The sequence below is a fragment of the Syzygium oleosum genome, unplaced genomic scaffold (genome assembly GCF_021117445.2).
Source record: "Syzygium oleosum isolate NSW1041296 unplaced genomic scaffold, Sole_v2.1 Sole_v2.13, whole genome shotgun sequence".
Lineage (NCBI taxonomy): Eukaryota > Viridiplantae > Streptophyta > Magnoliopsida > Myrtales > Myrtaceae > Syzygium > Syzygium oleosum.
This window is the reverse complement of record NW_026607497.1, coordinates 6,186,612-6,208,238: the sequence shown is the minus strand read 5'-3', so window position 1 is coordinate 6,208,238 and position 21,627 is coordinate 6,186,612. Positions and strand designations below refer to the sequence as shown.

Below are 21,627 nucleotides of genomic sequence, written 5' to 3'. Positions count from 1 at the left end.
AAGAAAAGGAAAAAAGAAAATCAAAGTCATTATGATTGTGTCATCTACCTAAGAATGTATATTAACGATGACAATTTACCCGTGAATAGAGAGGATCCCATCATTCCAATTTGAGTATCTGTCCATTTATTCCCCGATTTGTTTTTCGCCAGTTTAGCTATTTCAAAACTAGAGATTGAGGGGCAAGAAGTTTAGGAGTGGATTTGAACCTGAAGGTACTATTTGAGCTAGCAAAATGATTGAGATTTTATACTCATATGTCGAGCTCGAAGCATTTCCAAACAGATATGATTCATTGAGGTAATGCCATAAAGAATTCAAATCTCAAGAATTCTTTTATAAAATAAGAGCACAGGTGATGTTCAATTTTCAATCAAATTCGGGCAATTTTCATTTGTGCGAGCTATAACGCGATATAATACTTATAAGTCTTGCCCGAGATGGTTGAGGTAAGACAAAATAGGTGAAGCGATACAAAAATAGGGATCCCCCAAAAGTTAGCATGATGCATGGAACCCTATTGCTTGCCTCATTGTCCCATTGGTACATATGATGCACGAACAGATGCGCCATGATAGCATAGTCAAGTGAATCGGAAGGTGTACCGTGAATGCGACGATGCCCGAAAAGTCAATCTCTTGAGCACTTGTTAAGGACCGACAAAGTGATACCATTTGCCCCTAAATGACAACGAACGAACATGGTCTGAGCTTGGGTCGATAGATTTCCACAATGATCATACTCCCATCGAATCGATTTCATTCATCATAGGCACTCGAGTTCGCATGATGGATTGACAATGTCGATTGCCACAATGATTCCCTTGCCTAAGTCATGATGATGTCCCGAGCATGCTCTCATCTCATTTGATGGATGGTAAGTGGAAGCTAGCCCTAATGTTAAATCGGTCCGCTGGAGAAGGTGGAAAAAGCTCAGTACCTGATTGGATTATGGCATGACTGGCTTGTCCCAGTATCTTCCATTAATGGTGGAGTGGTTGGAATTGGATCGAGTGGATGACAAACCCAAAACCTAGCCTCAAAAATGTCAACTCGGGTCAGCGTCACCCGGCGTCAAAAGGTCACACCGTCCGTCATCATGTCGTGAATTCAAATCATGTTATGAGCAAACTTTTGGACAATTAATACTTTAGATATTTTGCTGTTTTGTGAAGAGACTTTCCCGGCTTGTACTGTATGAGATAGGATTGTGATGACGAGCTCGTTGACCTCGGATTTTAGATTTTTCACGGTAAAAGGACACCAGAAGTGCCATAAGTTGTGTACGGAGATCACTTTGATGCCATAACTTTTTTTCGGATCACTTTGGTGCCAAATCGGAGGAAAATAGATCACTTTAGTGACTCAGGCCAAAAAGCTGATGTGGCATTTATATTTAAAAAAAATGGTATGACTTGTACACGTGGAAATTATGTGGCTTTTTTTCGAATTTTTTAATCTTTTTAATCTTTTTTTTTCCTAACATTTTCCCGGTTGCTGGTCCAGCGACCGGCCAGAGGGGAGGGCTGATGAGGCCGACTTCGCCAGATCTGGCGAGGCCGACCTCGCCATCGCCTAGGTCGCAACGGCGATCGCTTCCTCTCGACGAGGGTCGCTGGGCCCCGGCCAGGGGCCGGCGACCCTCGCCGACCACTCCGCCCACCACCGCCGGCCCTTCCCGGCGATGGTGGGGTGGCAGCAGCAGCAGCGGCGAGGGAGCCCTCGCCGCTGTTGCAATGTTTGATTTTTTTTAAAATATAAATAAATATAATATAAATTTTATTTTTCTAAAAAAGTACACGTCAGCGGACTAAACAGCGTCGTTTTTAGTTTTTAATGCTGACTGGACCTCTCCGGCGAGCCATGTCAGCGCCACGTAAGATTTCCGGCAAGCCATGTCAGCATTGGCACTAAAGTGATAGTTTTTCAAAAAAGTTAGCACCAAAGTGATCCGAAAAAAAGTTATGACACCAAAGTGATCTCCGTACACAAGTTATGGCACTAATAGTGTCATTTTGCCGATTTTTCAGTGGATCAAGTAATTTTGATCAAACCGAACGCTCGGTCGCGGATGTCAAATTCCAATAGCGGCTTTCTTTTCTCGATAAGAGAAGAGGCTACTACTGCCCGTGCTTCTGGGTTTCGTATATGATAATTTATTGAAAATATGTTGAGTAAATCTCCTCCTCTACTTTTTCGAAATCCATTCTTTTAGTTGCAACAATGACATTGCCCATGATGGAGTTCAAATAATGGGACTGAATATCACGAAAAATTATATGCATCGTTTATTAGATGATAAATATCATAGGTACGCTTGTCTTCTTTGTAAATTCACTTTACACTTATCAAACATCTTTATGTGTCCTATTTTACTTAAAATGAGTATATCATGGCCCGTTTTTCTTTTTAATTTGACATGATGATTTTATCAAGTTTTAAGCAATCGTCATTCTTTAATTAAGTACAAATTAACTGCGATATTGCATTCTACTACATATTTATATTGTATTGAAGCAAGACAATTTTTATGCTCTATGTCATAGCATGGATTAATAACTATAAATAATTTCTCTACCACCTGGTACATGATGTATATTATAGTCAAGGTTACTATGATGTATTTTTGTCTGTTCTCAATTTATGGTTTCACATAAAAGTTAGTCTGTTCTGCCACAAATTCTATAATAAGCAACAAAATCAATTTTTCTCTCTATATTATTATATAGACATATGGTCGTATTTTTTTTTTTTAATCTTTCTACGGCATAACATGCCGTGCCTAATAGAGTCAATTTTACTTGAATTCACAATCATAACTATCTTGTCATTCTAATAAATTCTAATTTTACTACTTATTACTTCAAATATTCTTAGGTATATATAATATTTATGTTAAATTTTCCCAAATAATCTTCTCTTACATTGTTATATATAACGCATATTCCATTTTACTACACATATAAAATGTCACAATACGATTAGATATCTGTATTTAGATTGAGATTTCAAGAGATTCCCCTTCAAATTTTCGCCATCATCAGAAATTATATGAGAGTTTAGTTTGGAAAAAAAAAAGTAGCATTCTCCCTGAATCGGATGCATTTAAAGTCAAAAGGTCACTTTTACTCTAAATATTTTAAATGTGGTATTGGCAGGTGGATCAATTTAAAAGGGATCTATTTTTATTTGGGCCGACAGGGTTAGTTGGGCCCGTCTTCATTATATCCTTGGAGGCCCGAACCCGAATCGAGTGGGGCCACAGTTGGGCCTTTATGTTCTGGACAGCCCGACTTTATTGCTAATTTTTGTCTATTCTCAATTTACTGCTAATTGGACCCGGTTGTGATGTCCATGCTCGAGGATCCGAATCATATAACCTTGAAAAGAAGAAACCACTTAAAATCTTATATGCATATCTATATGTCTGTCCGTCTATCTTTCTATCTATCATCTTAAACAAGCGTATTGTTATTCGAGGTTGTAACTCATCGAGGCTAGAAAATACTGAACAAATTTTTTTTTAGATAGTAACGTTGTAATTTGCGTCCTTAAGTGAGATCGCCATATAATATAGATGTGAAGAACATAAAGTACCGATTTTAGATGTTGGGGCATAACCTACCTTTGAATCGGGCATCGTGATTGCGCCTTGACTGTTTACATCAATACATGTTGCGAAGCACATTTTATATGCACAAAACCTTGATCAAAAGTTTAAATTTGAAACTCTAATATCGCCGAATAGCTAGGTGATTGTAAAATAGTTGTTAAAAATCAACATATAAGGAAGTGAAAACAAATTACAATCTTATAGATTTATTAGGTCAGTCGACACCGCGGAATTGGTAGTGCTAGTTTCTTGAGATGAAAATAATTATTAGTAATATTCGTAGGGCCGTCAAATGGATGGGTCGGATCGAAAATGATCCGACCCAAATTGACCTATTTAACCCATTTATATGCAAAACAAATTTAGGGATACATATCCCACTAGATTCATATTATTAAAATACTTCTATATTTGATCCAAATTATGAGAATTCGTATTCACCTAATTAACCCACTTTAATCTCTTCATGAATGTATGTTATTTGGATACAATCGCTATTATAAGACGCTAAAGAATTGGCTTTCAACATTGCATAGAATTTTCAATCTTTGTATTGATTCACAACGAAGAATAAGAAAAAGTTAGTATTTGGTAGTGAATTTACAAAATTATAGCAACAAATAATGTGGATGATTGAAATTTTAATTAAATAGAATGTAAGATATTGAAGAAGATGATTTATGCTAACCATGGATTGCAATGACAAGAATTAATATTAGAATATTACATAAAAATAACGATGCCAAATGCAACTAAGGAAAATATACTCCAATAACTAACAGACGAAGCTTACAAGATCAATAAAAATAAAAAATAATGGAGAAAAAAAGAAGCCGTCTTAATATTTTTGATAAGGGCAAAGTTGAGCCCATCTTGCGGGCCCACAAAGACTTTTTTAAACTTGGAACAGGCCGAAAAATCTATTATTTTCTCATTGAGGGTAAAAAGAGAATCACAGAGATGTGTTGGGTAAACTGTGAACCTATTTTGACAAAAAAAACTGTGAACCCATTTAACGCTTATATTCTAATCTCATTTATAACTTATTTACTAAACACAACTAATTCATATAATGACTCATCCCATCAAATATGAGTTAAGATATGGTTTAAGATCCATTTTGACATGTCTTATTACTCGTGAGAGGGAATTGGCGCAGTATACGGGAGTGCGTTTTATGCTAATACACCGATAAGTTACAATCACGCCGAATATTTTGGGTGTTCACAAGGATCTAAAAATATGATTTAGGACAGGAGATACATGCCTAACAATCTTCCAAAGATAGGCCACTCGAGAATGGGGGGGCCTTCTTCATCAGCTGGATTTTCACAAAAGATCTGTCGCGGATGGAGTCACCTCGATATTTCATTGTCAGAAAAGACCCAACTTTCTTCCGAAAAGCGCAACATCATGAACATCAAACTCTGTCATCACAGACATCTCGTTTTGCTCTAGTAAGAAACCGCCACTTTTCCTAATGAGACCCTTGCTTCTCTCTCCTTCTCTCCTGAAAGTTCTGCTTCTTTTGATTCCACCAAACTTTTCATGTCATCTTTCACCCTATGCTCCTTTCACACCAGTTCTTCAAACCTACCACATATAATGCTCAACCGTAGACAACTTAATGTGTAAGCACAGAATATGTCTCACTCCACTTAGCAGGGGCCACATGGTGTTTGAACAAGTCAAATCAGAGTCGACAGTGTTTTATACCAAGTTGACACATGGAATGGGCGGCACGAAACTACAGATGAAGCATCGGGCGGTCATTTTCAGAATCAACACCACGCAACATTCGTTATCTGTGAATGTTGAATTAACATTACCAAGAAAAACTCTTCAACTAAGCATCAACATCAGTTGGATTCTAATCAACATTAAGGACCATGGATAACCCGACTAAACCATCTTCAAACGTGAGGAACGGATACAAGAATAGCGAACATCACACACAGTGAAATAAGTAAGAAACAACAATTAAATTGAATTGATAGCTAGTCTTCATAAGTACACACAGAACTGGAAAAAAAACAATTTGGAAGCCTTTAATAATAAGATAACTCTCCAACGCCAAAAACCAAAACCCAAATCTATTCAATTGCTCATCTAACTTCGGCCGGCCGGAGATATTAAAACTACCAATGTTAATCACTGGCACATATGTATGCACATAACCGTGTCCCCAAAAATACAAAACCTATCATTTTAGGCCGTGCGTATATATCTACACTTTCTGGAGCAAACCCTGTATTCACACGATGGAGTCCAAATAGCTGTTACACCGCCTCCTGTTGAACTCCAACAAGCTCCCGTAAGTGCGGTCTGCGATCCCGACAAAGAGAGCTTCCGTATCGGGGCTGAACGATATGCCGGCAATCTCTCCGAACAAGTCGATCTCCTGCCCCTTAACATACCCGGACTGCGTGTCGTAGATGTGCACAAAGTCGGCAGGCTCGGCCATGGCCATGAACCTGCCGTCAGATGTGAACTTAATGGCTCTGATGGCCCCCATATTTCCCTTGAGAACAGCAAAGGACTGCGACGGATTCCTAATGTCCCAGAGCCTACACGTCGTGTCTTGATTGCCTGTGGCCAGAATTTGACCATTCGGATGCCAAGCAGAAGCGAAGGAATAATCCAAGTGCCCTTTCAAGCTGTTGATTGTCTGCAGTTACAAAGAAGCATAGTGAGAACACAAATCCCAGCCTAAATATTGAACCTGCATCTACCAGTGACAATTGACTTACTTTTCCAGACTGAGCATCAGCTATCAAGCACTCTTCGCTGTCCCCGAGAACTGCCAGTAATTTGCCATCGGGGCTTACAGAGGTATTCTGTAAATAGTCATAAGAGCAAGTGAGGAGAGTATCAAACCATTGAATGCCGAACTTCGGAGGGACATTTTGACGTGGGCACTTACATTTACACACCATTCGAAGTTGAAGCAGTTGAGGCAAGCAAAGTTCTGCGTATCAAAAACCCTGACTTGAGCATCGTTATTTGCAGTTACAACCCTCAACGAACCCCTGATGAAAGAATGACCTGTAGGTCAGCCTCTAAAGGAGAGAATCAGAAAAATTATGAAACAATCTTTTAAGTCTGCTGGATGGGCACTCACGTCGGGTTCCGCGATATATCCACGCTGTTGGTAATGGCATTATCATCTGCTGTTACTTTGATGCAGAATGCAACTCCAGATTGGCTCATGAACTGGGTCAACACAAAGGAGGTTAGTAAACGAGTCGAAGTCTTCATAACTATTTCAGTTATCCCAAGAGTAAGAGTTCCATACCTTGCATATAAGCTCCCCTTGAAAGCCACCAGCAACCAATAAATCGTCTTTTATGGCCATGGTGCTTATTTGAACTCTAGAAAGCGATTGTGATAACAAACCAGGACGCTTCTGTAAAATGCATACAGAAAAGAAAATGAGCGCTTGAATAATGAAATATTATTCACTGAAAGCCCTGATGATTAGGAGACACCTACCAGTGTTGGAACAATGGGTTTAGCCACGTTGAGTACCTCTTTACTCCTCCTAAGCAGTGCAGACCAATGCATTACAGAGTAGTTCTGCATGAGGTACACATCGTGCTTGGAAGTTGACCACAAAAGATTGCGCAGCTACAAAAAGGCAATGAACCAATGAGACGAGCCCCAAATAGCAATCAAGGAAAAAGATGATATAAGTGCATGTGCTATGAACAGAAAACTGCTGCTCTAAAAAGCCAAAGTTAGAGTTCCAGACAATAGTGCTAGAGTTCGGATCAAAGTTCCTAAAAGCCAAAGTTAGAGTTCCAGGTAAAGCTTAATAGACTTTATTCTCTACTAGAACCCTCGGCCTACTAAGACAAACCAGACCCCTTGGATAATAGTGTTAGAGATGAGAAATGGTTAACCTGCCTAAAAGCCAAAGTTAAAAAATCAGAAGTAATCCTTGTTGATCTTGAAGCATGAGTATATATAGTAGATAAAAACTTTAGTTCAGTCAAGGTCCTCTAATTGGATAATGGCAAGTTCTCAAATGACTAACACGTAAGAACTGTCGTAAAGCTGAAGAAACATGTGAAGCCACACGAAGAAGAATGCAATACGTGCATAATCAAGAGCCCTAACATAATAAAAAAGTTTCTTTTGGTGAAAGTAACCAAAAGGAGAGACATGCAAGTCATTACATCCCAAAAGTGTCACGCATGATCCAATCGTGTATGCATGCAACAGTAATAATTTGCCAAAATGTATCGACTGATAACCATTTATGTGAAACATACAAATGTGAACAGATGAACTTAAGGTAGGAAAAAAGAGGAAAACGACAAGGAGAGAGAAAACAAGAAACTGCATGGCAGAACCAGATTCAGGAAAGATCCTAATAACAATCCAAAAAGCTTGTAATAGCTACTCAGCACCCTTACGGCTGGCAGATATTCTCACAACATTATTCGCCTAAATCTCAAACATTTTCCTATCATACCATATAAAAAACGTATCCTTATTGCAGCAGCTGCTCAGATATTACTTCCACCCTGCTTTAGAGGCTGTAATAAAGAGAGTTATATAGCATTTCTAGATGCCGCAGAGAGTTAAGAGACATAATAATATTTAACAAGCAATAGAAATGATGCACACAGAGTGATACAAACAAACCATTTCAACCTTCTATCATAAGAAAATTCAAGGAATAACAACAATCCCAATATTGCAACATATGCATTCACAGGTTAAGATAAAATGCTGAGCCATAAACAAGAATAAATCCAATGCATTTCATGTGGCTTCTATCCAAGGTTAACTCATCTAACCGAGGATTTCTCATTGGAAGTCGAACTTTGTATTCCTTCTTATTTTTTCATAGAAGTATCTTTTCCTGGAGAAATGGAAACTGATCATGTGAAAGCACTGGGATGTACTTTTTTTCTGCAAAAGCATAACCAGCTATTGTTTGCATTCAATCACCAAGTTGCAAGTACAAAAAGAAAAGGAATCTTTGATATCTATGGCCCCAACAAGAGTTCCTATTAGCAAGTCTCTATTCTTGCCCAGAGAAAGGTGATACTGCCAGATTTTCATGTTGCCAGAGAAAGGTCGTAGTGCCAGATTTTCATGTCAATAAGTTTCCCAAGGTCAGGTCACCAGTATACTTTTTTCTGTTGAAGACCACCAGTGGAATTTCCTTGCGCTCCTTTTACTGAACTACTTGGTGTACATACAAGATCAGATCCATTTGTTTCTAGTGCTAAAATTTTCACAAGGCAAAACATCTATCAAAACCTAAAATAAAGAGATACGCAAGCTCCATACCTTCCAACAATTAGTAGAGGCTTAGAGCACTTAGCATATATAACAATACCCAAAAAGGATACTATCATACTGACAAACCTGCAAGACTACAAGACTAGAGCCGTATGTTTAACAAGATATTCTAACTACTTTGGAAGGATGAATTCGAAGACCCAAAGCCTACTAGTTAGTAACTTCTATTGATGCTATGATGCAACATGCGTGATGATGAATGAAGAGCAGTGAAGCATAATTAATGCAGCAATCTGGTGAAAATGGATGATGCATTGCTGATTTTACAAGCAAGAATGCAGGTCCAATTTGAAAGGCAACTTACAAACATCATGCAATTGAAATAGTGGTTTTAATTTGAATGAAATGGAGGAATTAAAATTACAAATTCGACAGAAATGCTTTTTAGGCACAAATATCGACCTGACTAATCACTAGATGTAACTCGTGCAGTTGGCACTGACAGTTAATGTATATTGACTATGCATGATGCATGAGAGTGCCCGGAAAATAAAAAGGGTCCCTATTTGGACGAACTTAAAGGAAGTATTGGCTTAGCATGAAATCTCTACCTGAAAATGCACGATTGTCGATTTGACAAGCCTCGTGTTGAATTGGAAGTCATAAAAGTTCTTCCCCTTCTCAACTTGCAAGCACTCCTGTTAATGAAATATATGCTTAAAAAGACTGTAAAAGAAACAACATCCAAAGAGGTAAAGTCTGGAAATTGGAGGTTTCTTCAAACATGTCCAATTTAATCATCTAATTATTGGCAAAGATTAAAAATCAAGAAAGAAGGGCATAGTCCTTAAAATTAATGGGCTAACTATAACAATGATCAAGATACCCAAACAGAAAGTCTAAAAGAGTAAACAGGGAGAAGATCTTTGAAAAATTAGCTAAAAAAACAACTGGATGCTTTATAATTCTTTCTTAAACAGCTAAAACCAAAGTACTCCATTTCATTGCATCCAAGTCAAAAAAACAAAAAAAATTCCCAAACATAGCAACTTTGGATCATGACATGACAAGAAAACTATATTCAATCCCAGATCACTGGTTGTGGTGCTAGAGAAAGCCGATCTGTAATTCAGATCAAGAAGAACTACACCAAACATGAGAACACACCATGGGGTATATGTTCACTGGGATCGGATGAGTTCGAGATCTAACAAAGTTGAACACACTGGACACCCCCGAATCGAGGGGTTGCAAAACTTTTTGGAGATGTCACGATAATGGGAGAATCAAGAAGAGCATATAAGGATAAAAACTACACGTATAAAGAAACGAGGGTAGCAAATGATTCTGCATGTGGAATCAAATCATACACAAGTGAATCTGCAAACTTCGCACAAACAAACAAACACATTAAATAATAGCACGCCTAAACCATAAGACAAACTCAAAATCAAGGGGTTTCAATGGAACAAAAACCTCACCTTGTCGAGCTCCACGCGAGAACGCGACAGGCTCTCGTAGTTCTTGTACTGCTTCAATCTCTTCTCGCGGTACTTGTCCCGCGTATAGTTCATCCTATCCCAGGGTATCCCCTGTATATCTTTCCCATTTCTCGCTTCCAAAGCAGAGGTATCAGTCTTCGGCTTGTTCTGTTGCACCCAAAACCACAGAAAGAATGAATTAACATAGCAGTATTAGTATTCACATCACTCGGCGATTATTTATATCACCAAGAGAACGAGAGAGATAAAAGGCACACTGAAGACGAACCGATTCGAAGTCGTCCTCGAAGTCGGAGTCCACCGACTCCACATCGGTGCTGCCAGGCGATTCAACATCAAAGAAGGGATTATCGTCGTCGTAGAACTCGTCAAAGTAGTCGTCGACCACGTATTCAAGGTCGTCGTTGTGGAATTGCTCCATTAACTCTGCAATCATCCAAGGCTAAAAAGTGATCAGGGACGCACGAAAGCGAATTCGATTGCAGATCGAAACGGCTCAGGCGAACGGATTGCGCTGAAGACCGGACCTTGCGGCGATTTAACAAAACAAAATCGACGCTTTATGGTAAAAAAAAAACCGTGGGTACACAACAGAAACAGAGAAAAACCAGAGGCCGTCCATATGAACAAGTAAATACGGGGGAAACGAACAAGAGGGTATCGTCAAATCGACCTGACGAGGTCAAATCCTACGAGAAACATCGCACGAGAAAACAAGAACCAAACGAACTCAAGAAAAGAACGAGCGCTTCCACTTACGAAAGGAACAAAACAAGAAGAAGGGCTTCCTTTGGCGACCGTACCTTGGAATTCCGAACCGAGAAACAGAGAAGGGGACTGCTCAGGAGGAAACCCACGAGAGAAGGAACGCGGGGAAGCGCCCAAGAAACCGGAACAAAGGGCGGCGGTCTGGGGGGGGGGGGGGTGAATTGAGAAACTTTCCCGGAAAACGGAGAGGAAACTGGAACGGAAAAATGGACGATCAGCCACCGAGAGCCGGGGGAAGCGGGCGATTCAAGGAAGGCAAGGAAGGACGGAAGGAAGAGGAAGAAGAAGAATCCAGAGGGGTGTATGTGTGTGTGTGTGTGTGTGTGTGTGTGGAGATGAACCTTTCTGTGCTTTTTTGGCCAAAACAGCGAGGAGGATGAAGCCACCTGCGTCCTATACTTATAGAGAGACGAGAGAGAGAGAGAGAGAGAGTGTTCGTGTGTGAAGAAGATGAAGGCGTGGGACCCGCACGGGCCCACGATGTCTTCATTGAGGGTTTTTCCTTTTTTCTTTTTTATTCATTTCTATTATTTTTATGATATAATGCAATACTATAATAATAATATTTATTCGTTGCGGCGAAGAAAAGGGGGGAAAAAGGGAGGGAAAAGAATCCCGTGGGCTTTTGGGGGGGGGGGGGTGGGAGCGGGACCCACTCGACCGGCCTGTTACCGGCTGTTACCAAATTTTATTTTATTTTTTCATATTTTTTGTATTTTATTTTATCTAATTTCCTGCCGCTGTAAATACCAAATTTCCAGGGGATAAAAATAGAGAGCGAGAGAGAGAGGGGGGGGGTTAAATTTGGGTTGCGATTGAGACAGCAATGTGACGTAACGAGAAAGTTGCTACTGCTGAGCTGGCGTTATCTGTCTGTCGTTTTGTTATTGGATATCCGCCCCCACCCAATTTTCCTTATTTAGCTCACCACAATTCCTCGGCCTACTTTTTAATTTCTCTCTCTCTCTACTCTTCTCTCTTCTCTTTTTTTTTTTTTTTAATTTTTGGATTTTATAACTCACGTTGTTTTTTGTTATTTATCGTCATTTGATGCGAAACACCTTAAATTCTTGTTGAAAATATTGACGGACGAATTCTAATACAATACTCGTGCTTTTCTGGATTTTAGGATAGTGTGTTTTGAGCGAATAAGTATGTGGATAATGTTTTGCTTGAAAAAGGAAAACGGAGAAAACAAATCTCCTCTCGATTAAGGTTTATGTGGCGAGATCTATTTTGGACGGGTTTTGCTTTTTCTGAATCTCGTATTTTTCATAAATACGATATCCCTAAGATCTTTTAAATATTCGAAGATCATCCATTGTATTTATTTTTCATATGCTTAGTTTTCTTCTTTTTTTTTTAATAACGATCATTTGGTGTTTAAGTGAGGATATGTGCACCTCCATTAATCCACCTTTTCGAGCAAATCTTAAATACGTGCAAAACTTTGACAAGGCCTAGGACGAGATCTTTTACCGTACATGTTATAGAAGGAATTATTGAATTCAAATCATAATTCTTCTTGTATTTGTAGACTTACCATTTTTATTGGCTCCCCTTACTCTCTCTTTTTTTTTTTTCATGGTAATAACCCTCCACCCAATGAGCAATCTAGCCATGTAACCTGCAACCATAGGTGAACAGTTTCAGGTTCCGCACAAGTTCTACTCGAACATGAAACCTACCCGTTGAACAGATAATTCATTTTTTTGAACCTAAAACCTACCTGCATAACATAGAACTTGGAACTTACACTGTCACGGGTTTTAGGATTGATTCTAGGGTTTATCAAGTTTCACTTATATTATTAATTAAACGATTACAGTGAATCATTACTTTTAATGAATATCACCAGATCAAGAAAAATATAAAAAATTTAGTTTCAGATTTCATCTATCTAGAACTTGAAATGGATCTTCTAATTTTTGAAATCTGGCTTTTATACCTTGGAACTTGAAATCGAGCGGGTTCCTATCAGTCCCGTTTTTCGGTTTCGGGGCATGTTGACCCCTGCCGGCAACCGGCGGCAATTGAAGTAAAAGACAAAGAAAGAAGCGGAGATGTCGGCTTAAATTTCTCTACCTTGGGACTTTTGGTACGGGTTCTGACTTCTCTCACCACTCCTCGGACCACGGGGCAAGCCCAGTGGACCGACACCTGTCGGTCGCGGTCTCCCTTGTGTAGCCGCGTGGTCGGTCCCGTCCGTTCCCTATTTTATTCCTTGTTTCCCCAACAGTACGAGAAATAAAGACGTCGTATTTTTCTAAGGAAAAATGAAACACCGGACTATAAATGAAGCGCATGCAAAGCGGAGGAACAGAGCCAATAGGGACCCGCCACTTGGCGGCCCCAGCCGGAGCCTTCGCGGTCCCCGCAGAGCAGCGATCCGCGACGTCCACGTGTCCCGCGCGGCATCGGCTGCTCTCTCTCGGGAGAGTAAAAGCTTGCGCCAGGTGCCACCAGGCGGCTTACGTCAGCTGACATGTCCTCTTATATACTTTTTGGCGGGGCCCTCCGTTTCCGTGACTTTTGACGGCGTTTCGCACGTTGGGCCGCGGGGGGTGGTTAGCAGCTAACCATGGTTAAGCTTTCGGGGTGTTCACGAGTAACGTGCGTGGGCCCCCGTCAGGTGTTTTGGTCGGTAATAAGGGGGGTCCCACACGGGTGGGAACAACAACTGGGGGATTTCCGTGTGGTCCTTTGCCTTGGTTGTTTCGCACAAAATCTTTTGAGGAGATTAGGTAACATGGAGGCGGATCGACGGAAATCGTTCGAGGCGTCGAAAAGTAGTCCCCACCGAACCATTATAAATATCATCCATAGTCTATTAAAGATCCTTGTATAAATCAAATAAATTTATTATTTTTTCAGTATCCTTACTTTCTATAACTGCACTCGTTTTTTTTTTCTTTCAAGTTCGTATAGTTGATTAAATTTCGACATGTAATCTCTATCTTAAGTGTTGTGTCGTTGATTAAATTATGACATAATAGAATCATTGTGTTCTCAAGCTATGTCGTTGATTAAATTCTGTCATAATTTTTTTACTTCTAGTTACTTCATCGAGTATGTATTTTTCGGGCCTCGTCATCGATTAAATTTCGGCATGGTTTCTGTTTGTACAGTCTCGTTATGTACAAAGTCGTTGATTTCTAATAGTTTGTGATCTTTCCTATCTGGAGTTAGCGCAAAACACTGGCTTTCTTTAATTTAACAACCAACGAACGACTTTTGATCAAAGATATTTTGTCGCGGGAAGAATTTCAGTAAAACAGTGGGGTATGAGAGAGAGGTAAGGGGTCCCCATTCAAGTGGGACAATGGCCATTGGGCTCGAGAGTCCGGCGATTACTTCTCAAACTTGAACGACATATGCTTGTTTAATTCACTGCAGATATAGATTTCTCGATATATAGAATTTCAAGAAAAAAATGTGGAAGGGGGGAGAAATCCAAGTATGGATTTGAATCCCACGTGAAATGACATTCCTCGAAAAATGCGGAATTGAATTATCTAGCAATAGCAAGTATCAAGATTCCAATTCCACAATCCTACGACCCACCATCCTCATAGAAAACCCAGATTTATCACAATCGTCGCCACCATTGATCATTGGTCCCTGATGGCCGCCTGCCACCGCCGTTGAGGAGTGTTCTTCTTTAAAAGATCAAAACTTTTTACGATCCAAAAAATTGAGAGGAATATCTCGAACGAGAATCCATCTTATTATTTCTTATCATGGAAGTATGGAACCAAACGAGGTTATATTAAAGTTAGATGTGCCGACAAGCCCCAAGAAGACAAATACACCTCTAAGCGAAAGCTTTATCATCATAACGCTAATCTGCTGCTAAGTCAGCATAACCCTAGCGGTGGACATGATGAACCCAATCGAGTTGCGCCACCGCAAATTGCGTGTAGAACGGATCAACATATAGGAATAATTACGAGGTTATGCTTGTCTTCTTTTTCTATTTTTTTGACCAAATTAATCTTATATCGAAAGGATAATGTAAAACCTTAAAGAGTCAAAAAGAGTGGTCCAATTCTAACCCGAAAGGTTATGTGAAAGGGACGCACAAGAGCGAGGATAAGTGCAAGGGGCTGCATGCTAGAAAAACAAAACATTTCTCTGTTGCACTTTTTCTAATCTGATCGGAGCTGCTTCTCTGGTCCTTGGGTGGTTGATCATAATTTAAGAACCATAGTTTTGATTAAACCACAAAGATTGGGAACACCTCAGGTGCTCAATGCTCTGGGCTTCGGGTAATTTTTTGTAATTATAACACGTGTGAAATCGTGTGATCTTTAACAATTTAAGCTATTGGTTTGAACGTACCGACATAATCGCGCGGTTCGGGATTCTGATGGAGCTCTTCACGCCCCCAATTAATATTTGCATGTAGTCATGTTTCTCTCATCACCTGTTCTTCTCTTCCCTGTCAAGGCAACAACATGTCCTGCAAGTGCAACCATATTCTAATTTATATATTTCAAGGCCATACTTTATACATCTCATTCGGCGCCCTAAACTAGGTTTCTATAAATCACTAGATATCTTGACGAGACCGATATAATCTAAGTGGTTAATATGCAACCTCAAACACTGTCGAGTTCTCGGTACCTTTATTGCTAGTGGGGCAGAATCACCCAAGCCAGTTTGATATATTGAGTAGCCTCATTTGTCGAACGTGACCGTGGCCCAATTGTTGTTGTCTGCACATACGAGCAATTGTTTTTATTTTTATTTTTTATGATCTTTTGAAGATTATAATAATAAATTTCTCCATTTTCAATGACCATGCGAGGGATTTGGCCAAGAAAAGGAGAAAAAGACATGTCAAGAAAGAAGCATGCTTGTTGACGTTGACTTGGGAGGTCTCACTCCCAAGCAGCTTCATAATTGATCCATGGAACCCCCTAGATGATATATTATTCTATTTCTGCCACACTGTTGCTGCATGTACTGCATGTTGTATTCTGTATCCCCCTCTCATCAAGAACATTGCGGCCATCGCCTCGCGGACCAATTATTTCATGCGTGGATCTCTCTAGAGAAGGAAGGTAGAGGACAAAGAGATGATGTTGTGGGGTTGCTCATGCTTTGAATAAGTGGGTGCTCGTGCTTCCACTCCAAGAAATCTCAGATTCTCGGCAGCAGCCAGCGACGACGTGACCCATGTTGACCCACCCCGCTCAAGGGGGTCTTCTCTCTTCGATGCTTCCTACGGCATCTTCTTTGTTCTGACCTTTTCCATAAGGATTCGCCATTGTTGCATAACTCTCAGATGCTCGAAGATGACACCTTGTTTCTTGGGGTGGTCGAGCAACAGGAGTTCCCTTTTTCTGTTTAGACGCGAATTAAATTGTGCATGCCTTTCTGGTCTTTGGAATGATTCTCGTCTGTGAATGTTGCTCTAGTAATATTCTTGAGGATAGTTGCCGAGCATCTTTCGGACGCTTATTAAGCACTCAATCTAGTAACATTACCCGCATTATGTGTAATCAATACTAAGAGAATTAAACTATTTTATATCTATATGCTTAAGAAATGTCTCAAAGGCATTCCTTATGCTAAATCCTTTCACGTTGAATCTTTTATTCAAAGCAAATCAGCTTAATATTGACATGAAGAATAGTATGCCGCTTTTTCATAATTTTCTATGACATGATTGTTTTTTTATTTTCAAATTTATGAATGGAGTAGGGAAGAAAATTACTTTTTTCCAAGTGTAGACAAATAAACTCTTCCTAAGTCGGCAATTTTTCGTATAGACTCGTGACTCCAACGGACCAAATCCATCGTAACCATCCTTAACCCAAGCGGAGACAAATGCAAAAGTCCACACCTTCCACTAATTAAAAATCACGTGATATAATCCGAATTAGAGTAATCCCAAATGAAATTTTTCATCTTTTTGTTCCACTCTAGAAATCTCAAGAGGAAAAGAGGGGAAAATAAAGATAATGTGAATTTCTTTTTCTCCAAAAATCTTTTGGCTGGCTTGTTGGTTGATGAGGACATCAACGTCCATAAAATATTCAAGTTCAAGACCTCCAAGCCCCAAAAGGTGATAAAAACAAGACGGGCGTTTGGGGAAAAAACAAAGGTCTTTTCAAGCTGAAAATGAAAAGAAGAAAATATTATAGGATAAAGACCTGATAGCTCGATTTCGAAAACCGACGAGCTAGAAGCTAGGAAATCGCTTCTTTGTGAATTGACGTCATAATTAGCTTATTATTTGCCCATTCTAGCAACATCACTTGTCACAGCCATTATTTCTTTCACTTGCGAATCTGAAACAATTCGATTAGGGATTAGTACACAGATATTTAGGTCCCTTTCCTCATGTCATTCTCTATTTCTAAGTTTTCGTGGCTTTCGAGGTAGCTCATCGATGGTAATTACGGAACAATTAAAGGCTTGTTCACAACGACCATTTTGTCAATGTTCTCGACTTCTTCACATGTCGGATGGATCCATCAAAATGTTCTACGGGTGGTCGGTCCACTTAAATAAAATACTATTAGGTGCGATAATTTGGGAGGAGAAGTGCTAATTTATGAAATGGAGGGCCCTAATTCCTTTTACTTCAAAAGGTTCCATAGGGATATGATTGTCAATTTTAAGATATGGAACATAGTAGATGAGTGATTTATAAGAATGAGGGGGACCGGTCTTGATCAGTCTCTCTCATTGCCTCCATATTTATCTTCTTTTATTTTTCGCAAACTAGCATATATAATGATTTTATTCCACACGTTGATGTTTTCTAGCAATAAAAAAACAGAAAAGGTAAAGAATAGAGAATAATAAAAAAGATATTTTGTTGATTTTTTTATTGCTAAATAACATGATTTTTCACTTTTTGCTTTTTTTAATTTAGTGGCGCATGGATATTTTTTTTTTCTCTCCGGAGATATTCAGTGGAGAGGGAAGCTGAAAGTGAAAGCAAAATAAAATAATTTTTCAAGTTGGGAAATCTCCTTTTTCCTACCCAATTATTCTAGTAATGTATTTGCGCCCCAGCTGGCTCTTGATTTTTTGAGTGAAGGAATCTGAATATGCTTCCCAAAATTATTTATTCTTCCCATAAATATCTAGATATCTAGGTGCAAATGGATATTTTGCCAACTGTGCAAATGGCCATTTTGCCTACATGGTCATCTCGTTGGCAATAGCTTTCGCGCCGCGCGTTATGACGGGTAATCATAAAAACAAAATAATTTCAACAATAGATGGAAGATTATATTTTAGTAAGTAATTTTGGATGGTTATTTAGATGTGCTTGTTGAATGTAAATGCCTCCCCCAACCATCTCAAAAACTAATTAATAGAAATAAAATTATTTGTAAGACCTTCTACATAAAGCCCATATGACAAAATGTCTAAGATACAACAACTCAATTTGAGATTGTAAAAATAATAGAAATGGAAGTTCTTTGCACCTTTTTATGAAGGGAAAATTGGCTTGAGGCTGAATATTTTGTAGATTAGGAAACAAATTATTGCAATAAAAATGTTGTCATAAATCAGGTTGATTTACTGCCTCTTTTATTAGGGAAGTATATCTGGAAAGTAGTAAATATGGACAATTGTGAATTGGAAAGGATGTTATTGCCATAAAAATGTTGTCACTGCACTGCGAAAAGACTCGAGCTTAGCAATTTGACTCCAAAAGCTGACTTGGCAAAATATGAGCATGTTAAGATAGCTTGGAATTGCTAGAATACCTAAAAAATTTCTATTTTTATTTATACTAGATGTTCATTGGATTGCCATATAAAAAGTATAATTAAAGTGGAGCATGAAACATTTTAGCATAAATACAAAATGATTTTAACATATCATTAGTTGCAAAAAGTACACGTAAAATTAAGTTATCAAAGTAGAAAGCAACTAAATAGTTTCAACGTAGAAATTCACAAATACAATATAGAATACTATATCTCGTAAATTTTATACTGCTTCTTAATGCATATAGACAATGGGAGCTTTGATCTACTAGCTAACATAGGAAAACATACTAAAAAAATAAAATATTTATTAAATATATATATGGGTTACAATTAAATAAGAAAATAATGAAAAGAGAAGAATAAGGAGAATAATAAATTAGTGTAGATATGCTTTACTATTCTTGTAGAATAGTATCAAAATCATTTCCTACAATGACGAGATGCTACCTAACACACTTAGAGAAAACTTTGTTATAATATATAAATCATTCTAGAATACCCCAACTGATCGTAACATTTTTTCGCTGTTCATAATTTTCCTCACTGACAGTAATTTTGTTAGATACAATTTCGCAATTTCTTTTTTATAGGACGTAATTTCCCTTTCATTGTCCTAAAATCTGTGGATTGGTTTTCTATTTTTCAATATATAATTGTAATCTACTTAGTAAGTTTCTTTTGCTATTCATTAACTCTCCTTTGACGTACATCATTGTTCCCACTAATAATAATTTATCTCTAAATATCCCTCGTAACTAATTTCGTTTTGTGGCTTTGAGTTTTCTTGGTCCTATAACTCGTAATATTCCAAAAAAATAATAATTTATTTAAGTTAATAATAACTTTTTTATTAATGTTAATAAAATATCTAATGTATCTTGACTTTCTTTTACACTTCACAAAATCTTATAACCCATCCTTCAATGATTTTTCTTACTCATTGTAACTTTTCATAATTAACCGTGGGTTTGATCAGTTTTGCGTCTATAACCCTTTAACACCCATTAGTTAGGGACTGCGTTTTTTCCCTTTTTATCTAACAATCCACGTTGACTGCAGGATCAATCCCTTAAAAACACTTACGAATAGTACGTAGTAACATTTTATAATATATTTATAGAGTTATAAATATATAGATTGTGACATCTACTGAAAATAATACAATAATTATCCCATTCTTCTAGTTGAAATGAAAAGCTAACCATATTTTAGCAATGTCGAGAGAAATGATGTTAGCTGAACCTGAAATTCATCCTTACTTCCATGAGTCGTGAAAACTAATTTAAATTAATGTTTTTTTTCGATTAGTAATGAAACGCAAATGCTTACTATTACTATAATTTCCTCTCGTCTCATATTCGCTGATCGAAGCTAATTGAGCACCCAAGTTAGATTATGCCCAAATTCTCTCTTTTATGTGTGTATCCGATCTTTTTTTCAGTTGGGTATTTGTATGTTTGGGCAAGGTGACGACTATCGCCGTCATTTATGGGCAAGGTGATGCGATAGATGCGACCTCCCATTTCAATGGTAATGGTCATATCATCATCGCGTACAACACCTGACTATACCTCGCCCATAAAAAGTGCTCATTAGAAATTTCAAAGGCCCAACAATCTAGGGAAAATCATCAAATCTTTCTAATTTCACATTAACTAGAGTCTCTCTGCTCATAATTTTTCGTTCATCATCCAATTGAGTCGATTATTTTGCCAACGGAAAGCTGGTGACCTGATCTTTGTGAAATGAGATTCGATTTTCGTGATAATATATTTGCTTCCTTTAGATTTTATTTTTATTTCAATTCATTTTGTATCTTTTGATCTAAACATAGCCTATGATAATGTACAGATAGTTAATCTATTTAATTTATATAATGGTAATGAATTAAATTGTACATAGTCTTAGAGAAATGATATCAACCTCAAAAGTGTAGCGGAAAAATTCCCGTAAAGTCCATGTCAATGATGGTAGTAGGATAAAATTTCAAATGAACGTAACTATCTCGTTATCTCTAATCTCTCAACTGTACTGCTTGGGGATTCTTTTCACCCACTTTCTTTACGCCTACCCGATGTCTCCAAATGCGCCTGGTAAATTTACAGTTTTTGTATCTAGAAATGGATTGATTGTGGGTCTTGAGTTAGAGAGACTATGGTTTATGAGAAATCGTAGAAATGGATGGATTGTGTTGTGTTAGAGAGACTCTAGTTATGTGAAATTATAAAGATTTGAGGATTTTCTTTAGATTGTTGAGTTTATGAAATTTCTAATGATACATGCATCATATTGTACCGTTGTATACGATGTATATGGGAGGTCACACCATCGCGTCAACTTCACCATGGACACCCACTACGATATTGAGGAGACTGACTTGCTGCTAACCATGAGCAGGAGCAGCAGGAGCAGATGAAGCAGCACGGTCAGAGAAGAACACCACCACCGCGCAAGACTAGCTAATCTAATAATTGCTATTCTCTGAGCAGCACTGAGAAATTGATTGGGAGTAATGAGTATGTTAGGCGAAATGGACATAGTTCTTTCTGTATAAAACTGTGAGGCTTCGCTTTTAGAAACTGTATAAAATATGAGATTTGCATTGCTGGGAAATTGGCATGATACGTTTAATTGTGTTTCTAACTCAAAATATTAAGATAAAACATGTATTTTGGGTAAGGAATGTGGTTATTTGCATTGAAACATTTGGAATGCTCATTTATGATACCATATCATTAGTGTAATGG

General features: G+C 38.3%; 2 protein-coding genes across 3 annotated transcripts in view; both read right to left on the bottom strand.

The window, feature by feature from the left end:
* Nucleotides 1–217: 217 nt before the first annotated feature.
* The window catches only part of LOC115675189 (2,3-bisphosphoglycerate-dependent phosphoglycerate mutase 1-like), a 32,579-nt gene continuing 11,169 nt past the window's right edge, over nt 218–21,627 (bottom strand). Inside the window, exon 9 of the mRNA XM_056317163.1 lies at nt 218–232. The gene's annotated coding sequence lies outside the window, so the exon portion shown is untranslated. The remainder of the gene's footprint in view (nt 233–21,627) is intronic.
* LOC115674980 (uncharacterized WD repeat-containing protein C2A9.03-like) lies at nt 5,576–10,837 on the bottom strand. 2 transcript variants are annotated; one of them, XM_030597523.2, is made up of 9 exons: nt 10,639–10,837; nt 10,350–10,517; nt 9,480–9,566; nt 7,105–7,239; nt 6,908–7,018; nt 6,734–6,825; nt 6,536–6,641; nt 6,363–6,449; nt 5,576–6,280 (listed from the first exon to the last, which is right to left on the bottom strand). In XM_030597523.2, the coding sequence occupies exons 1-9, from the start codon at nt 10,804–10,806 to the stop codon at nt 5,867–5,869; spliced, it is 1,368 nt and encodes a 455-aa protein (XP_030453383.1). In that variant the 5' UTR covers nt 10,807–10,837; the 3' UTR covers nt 5,576–5,866. The 2 variants fall into 2 exon arrangements, with proteins under 2 accessions (XP_030453383.1, XP_056173136.1); XM_056317161.1 differs by lacking the exon at nt 10,639–10,837 and adding an exon at nt 8,090–8,153 and having other exon boundaries at nt 10,350–10,404.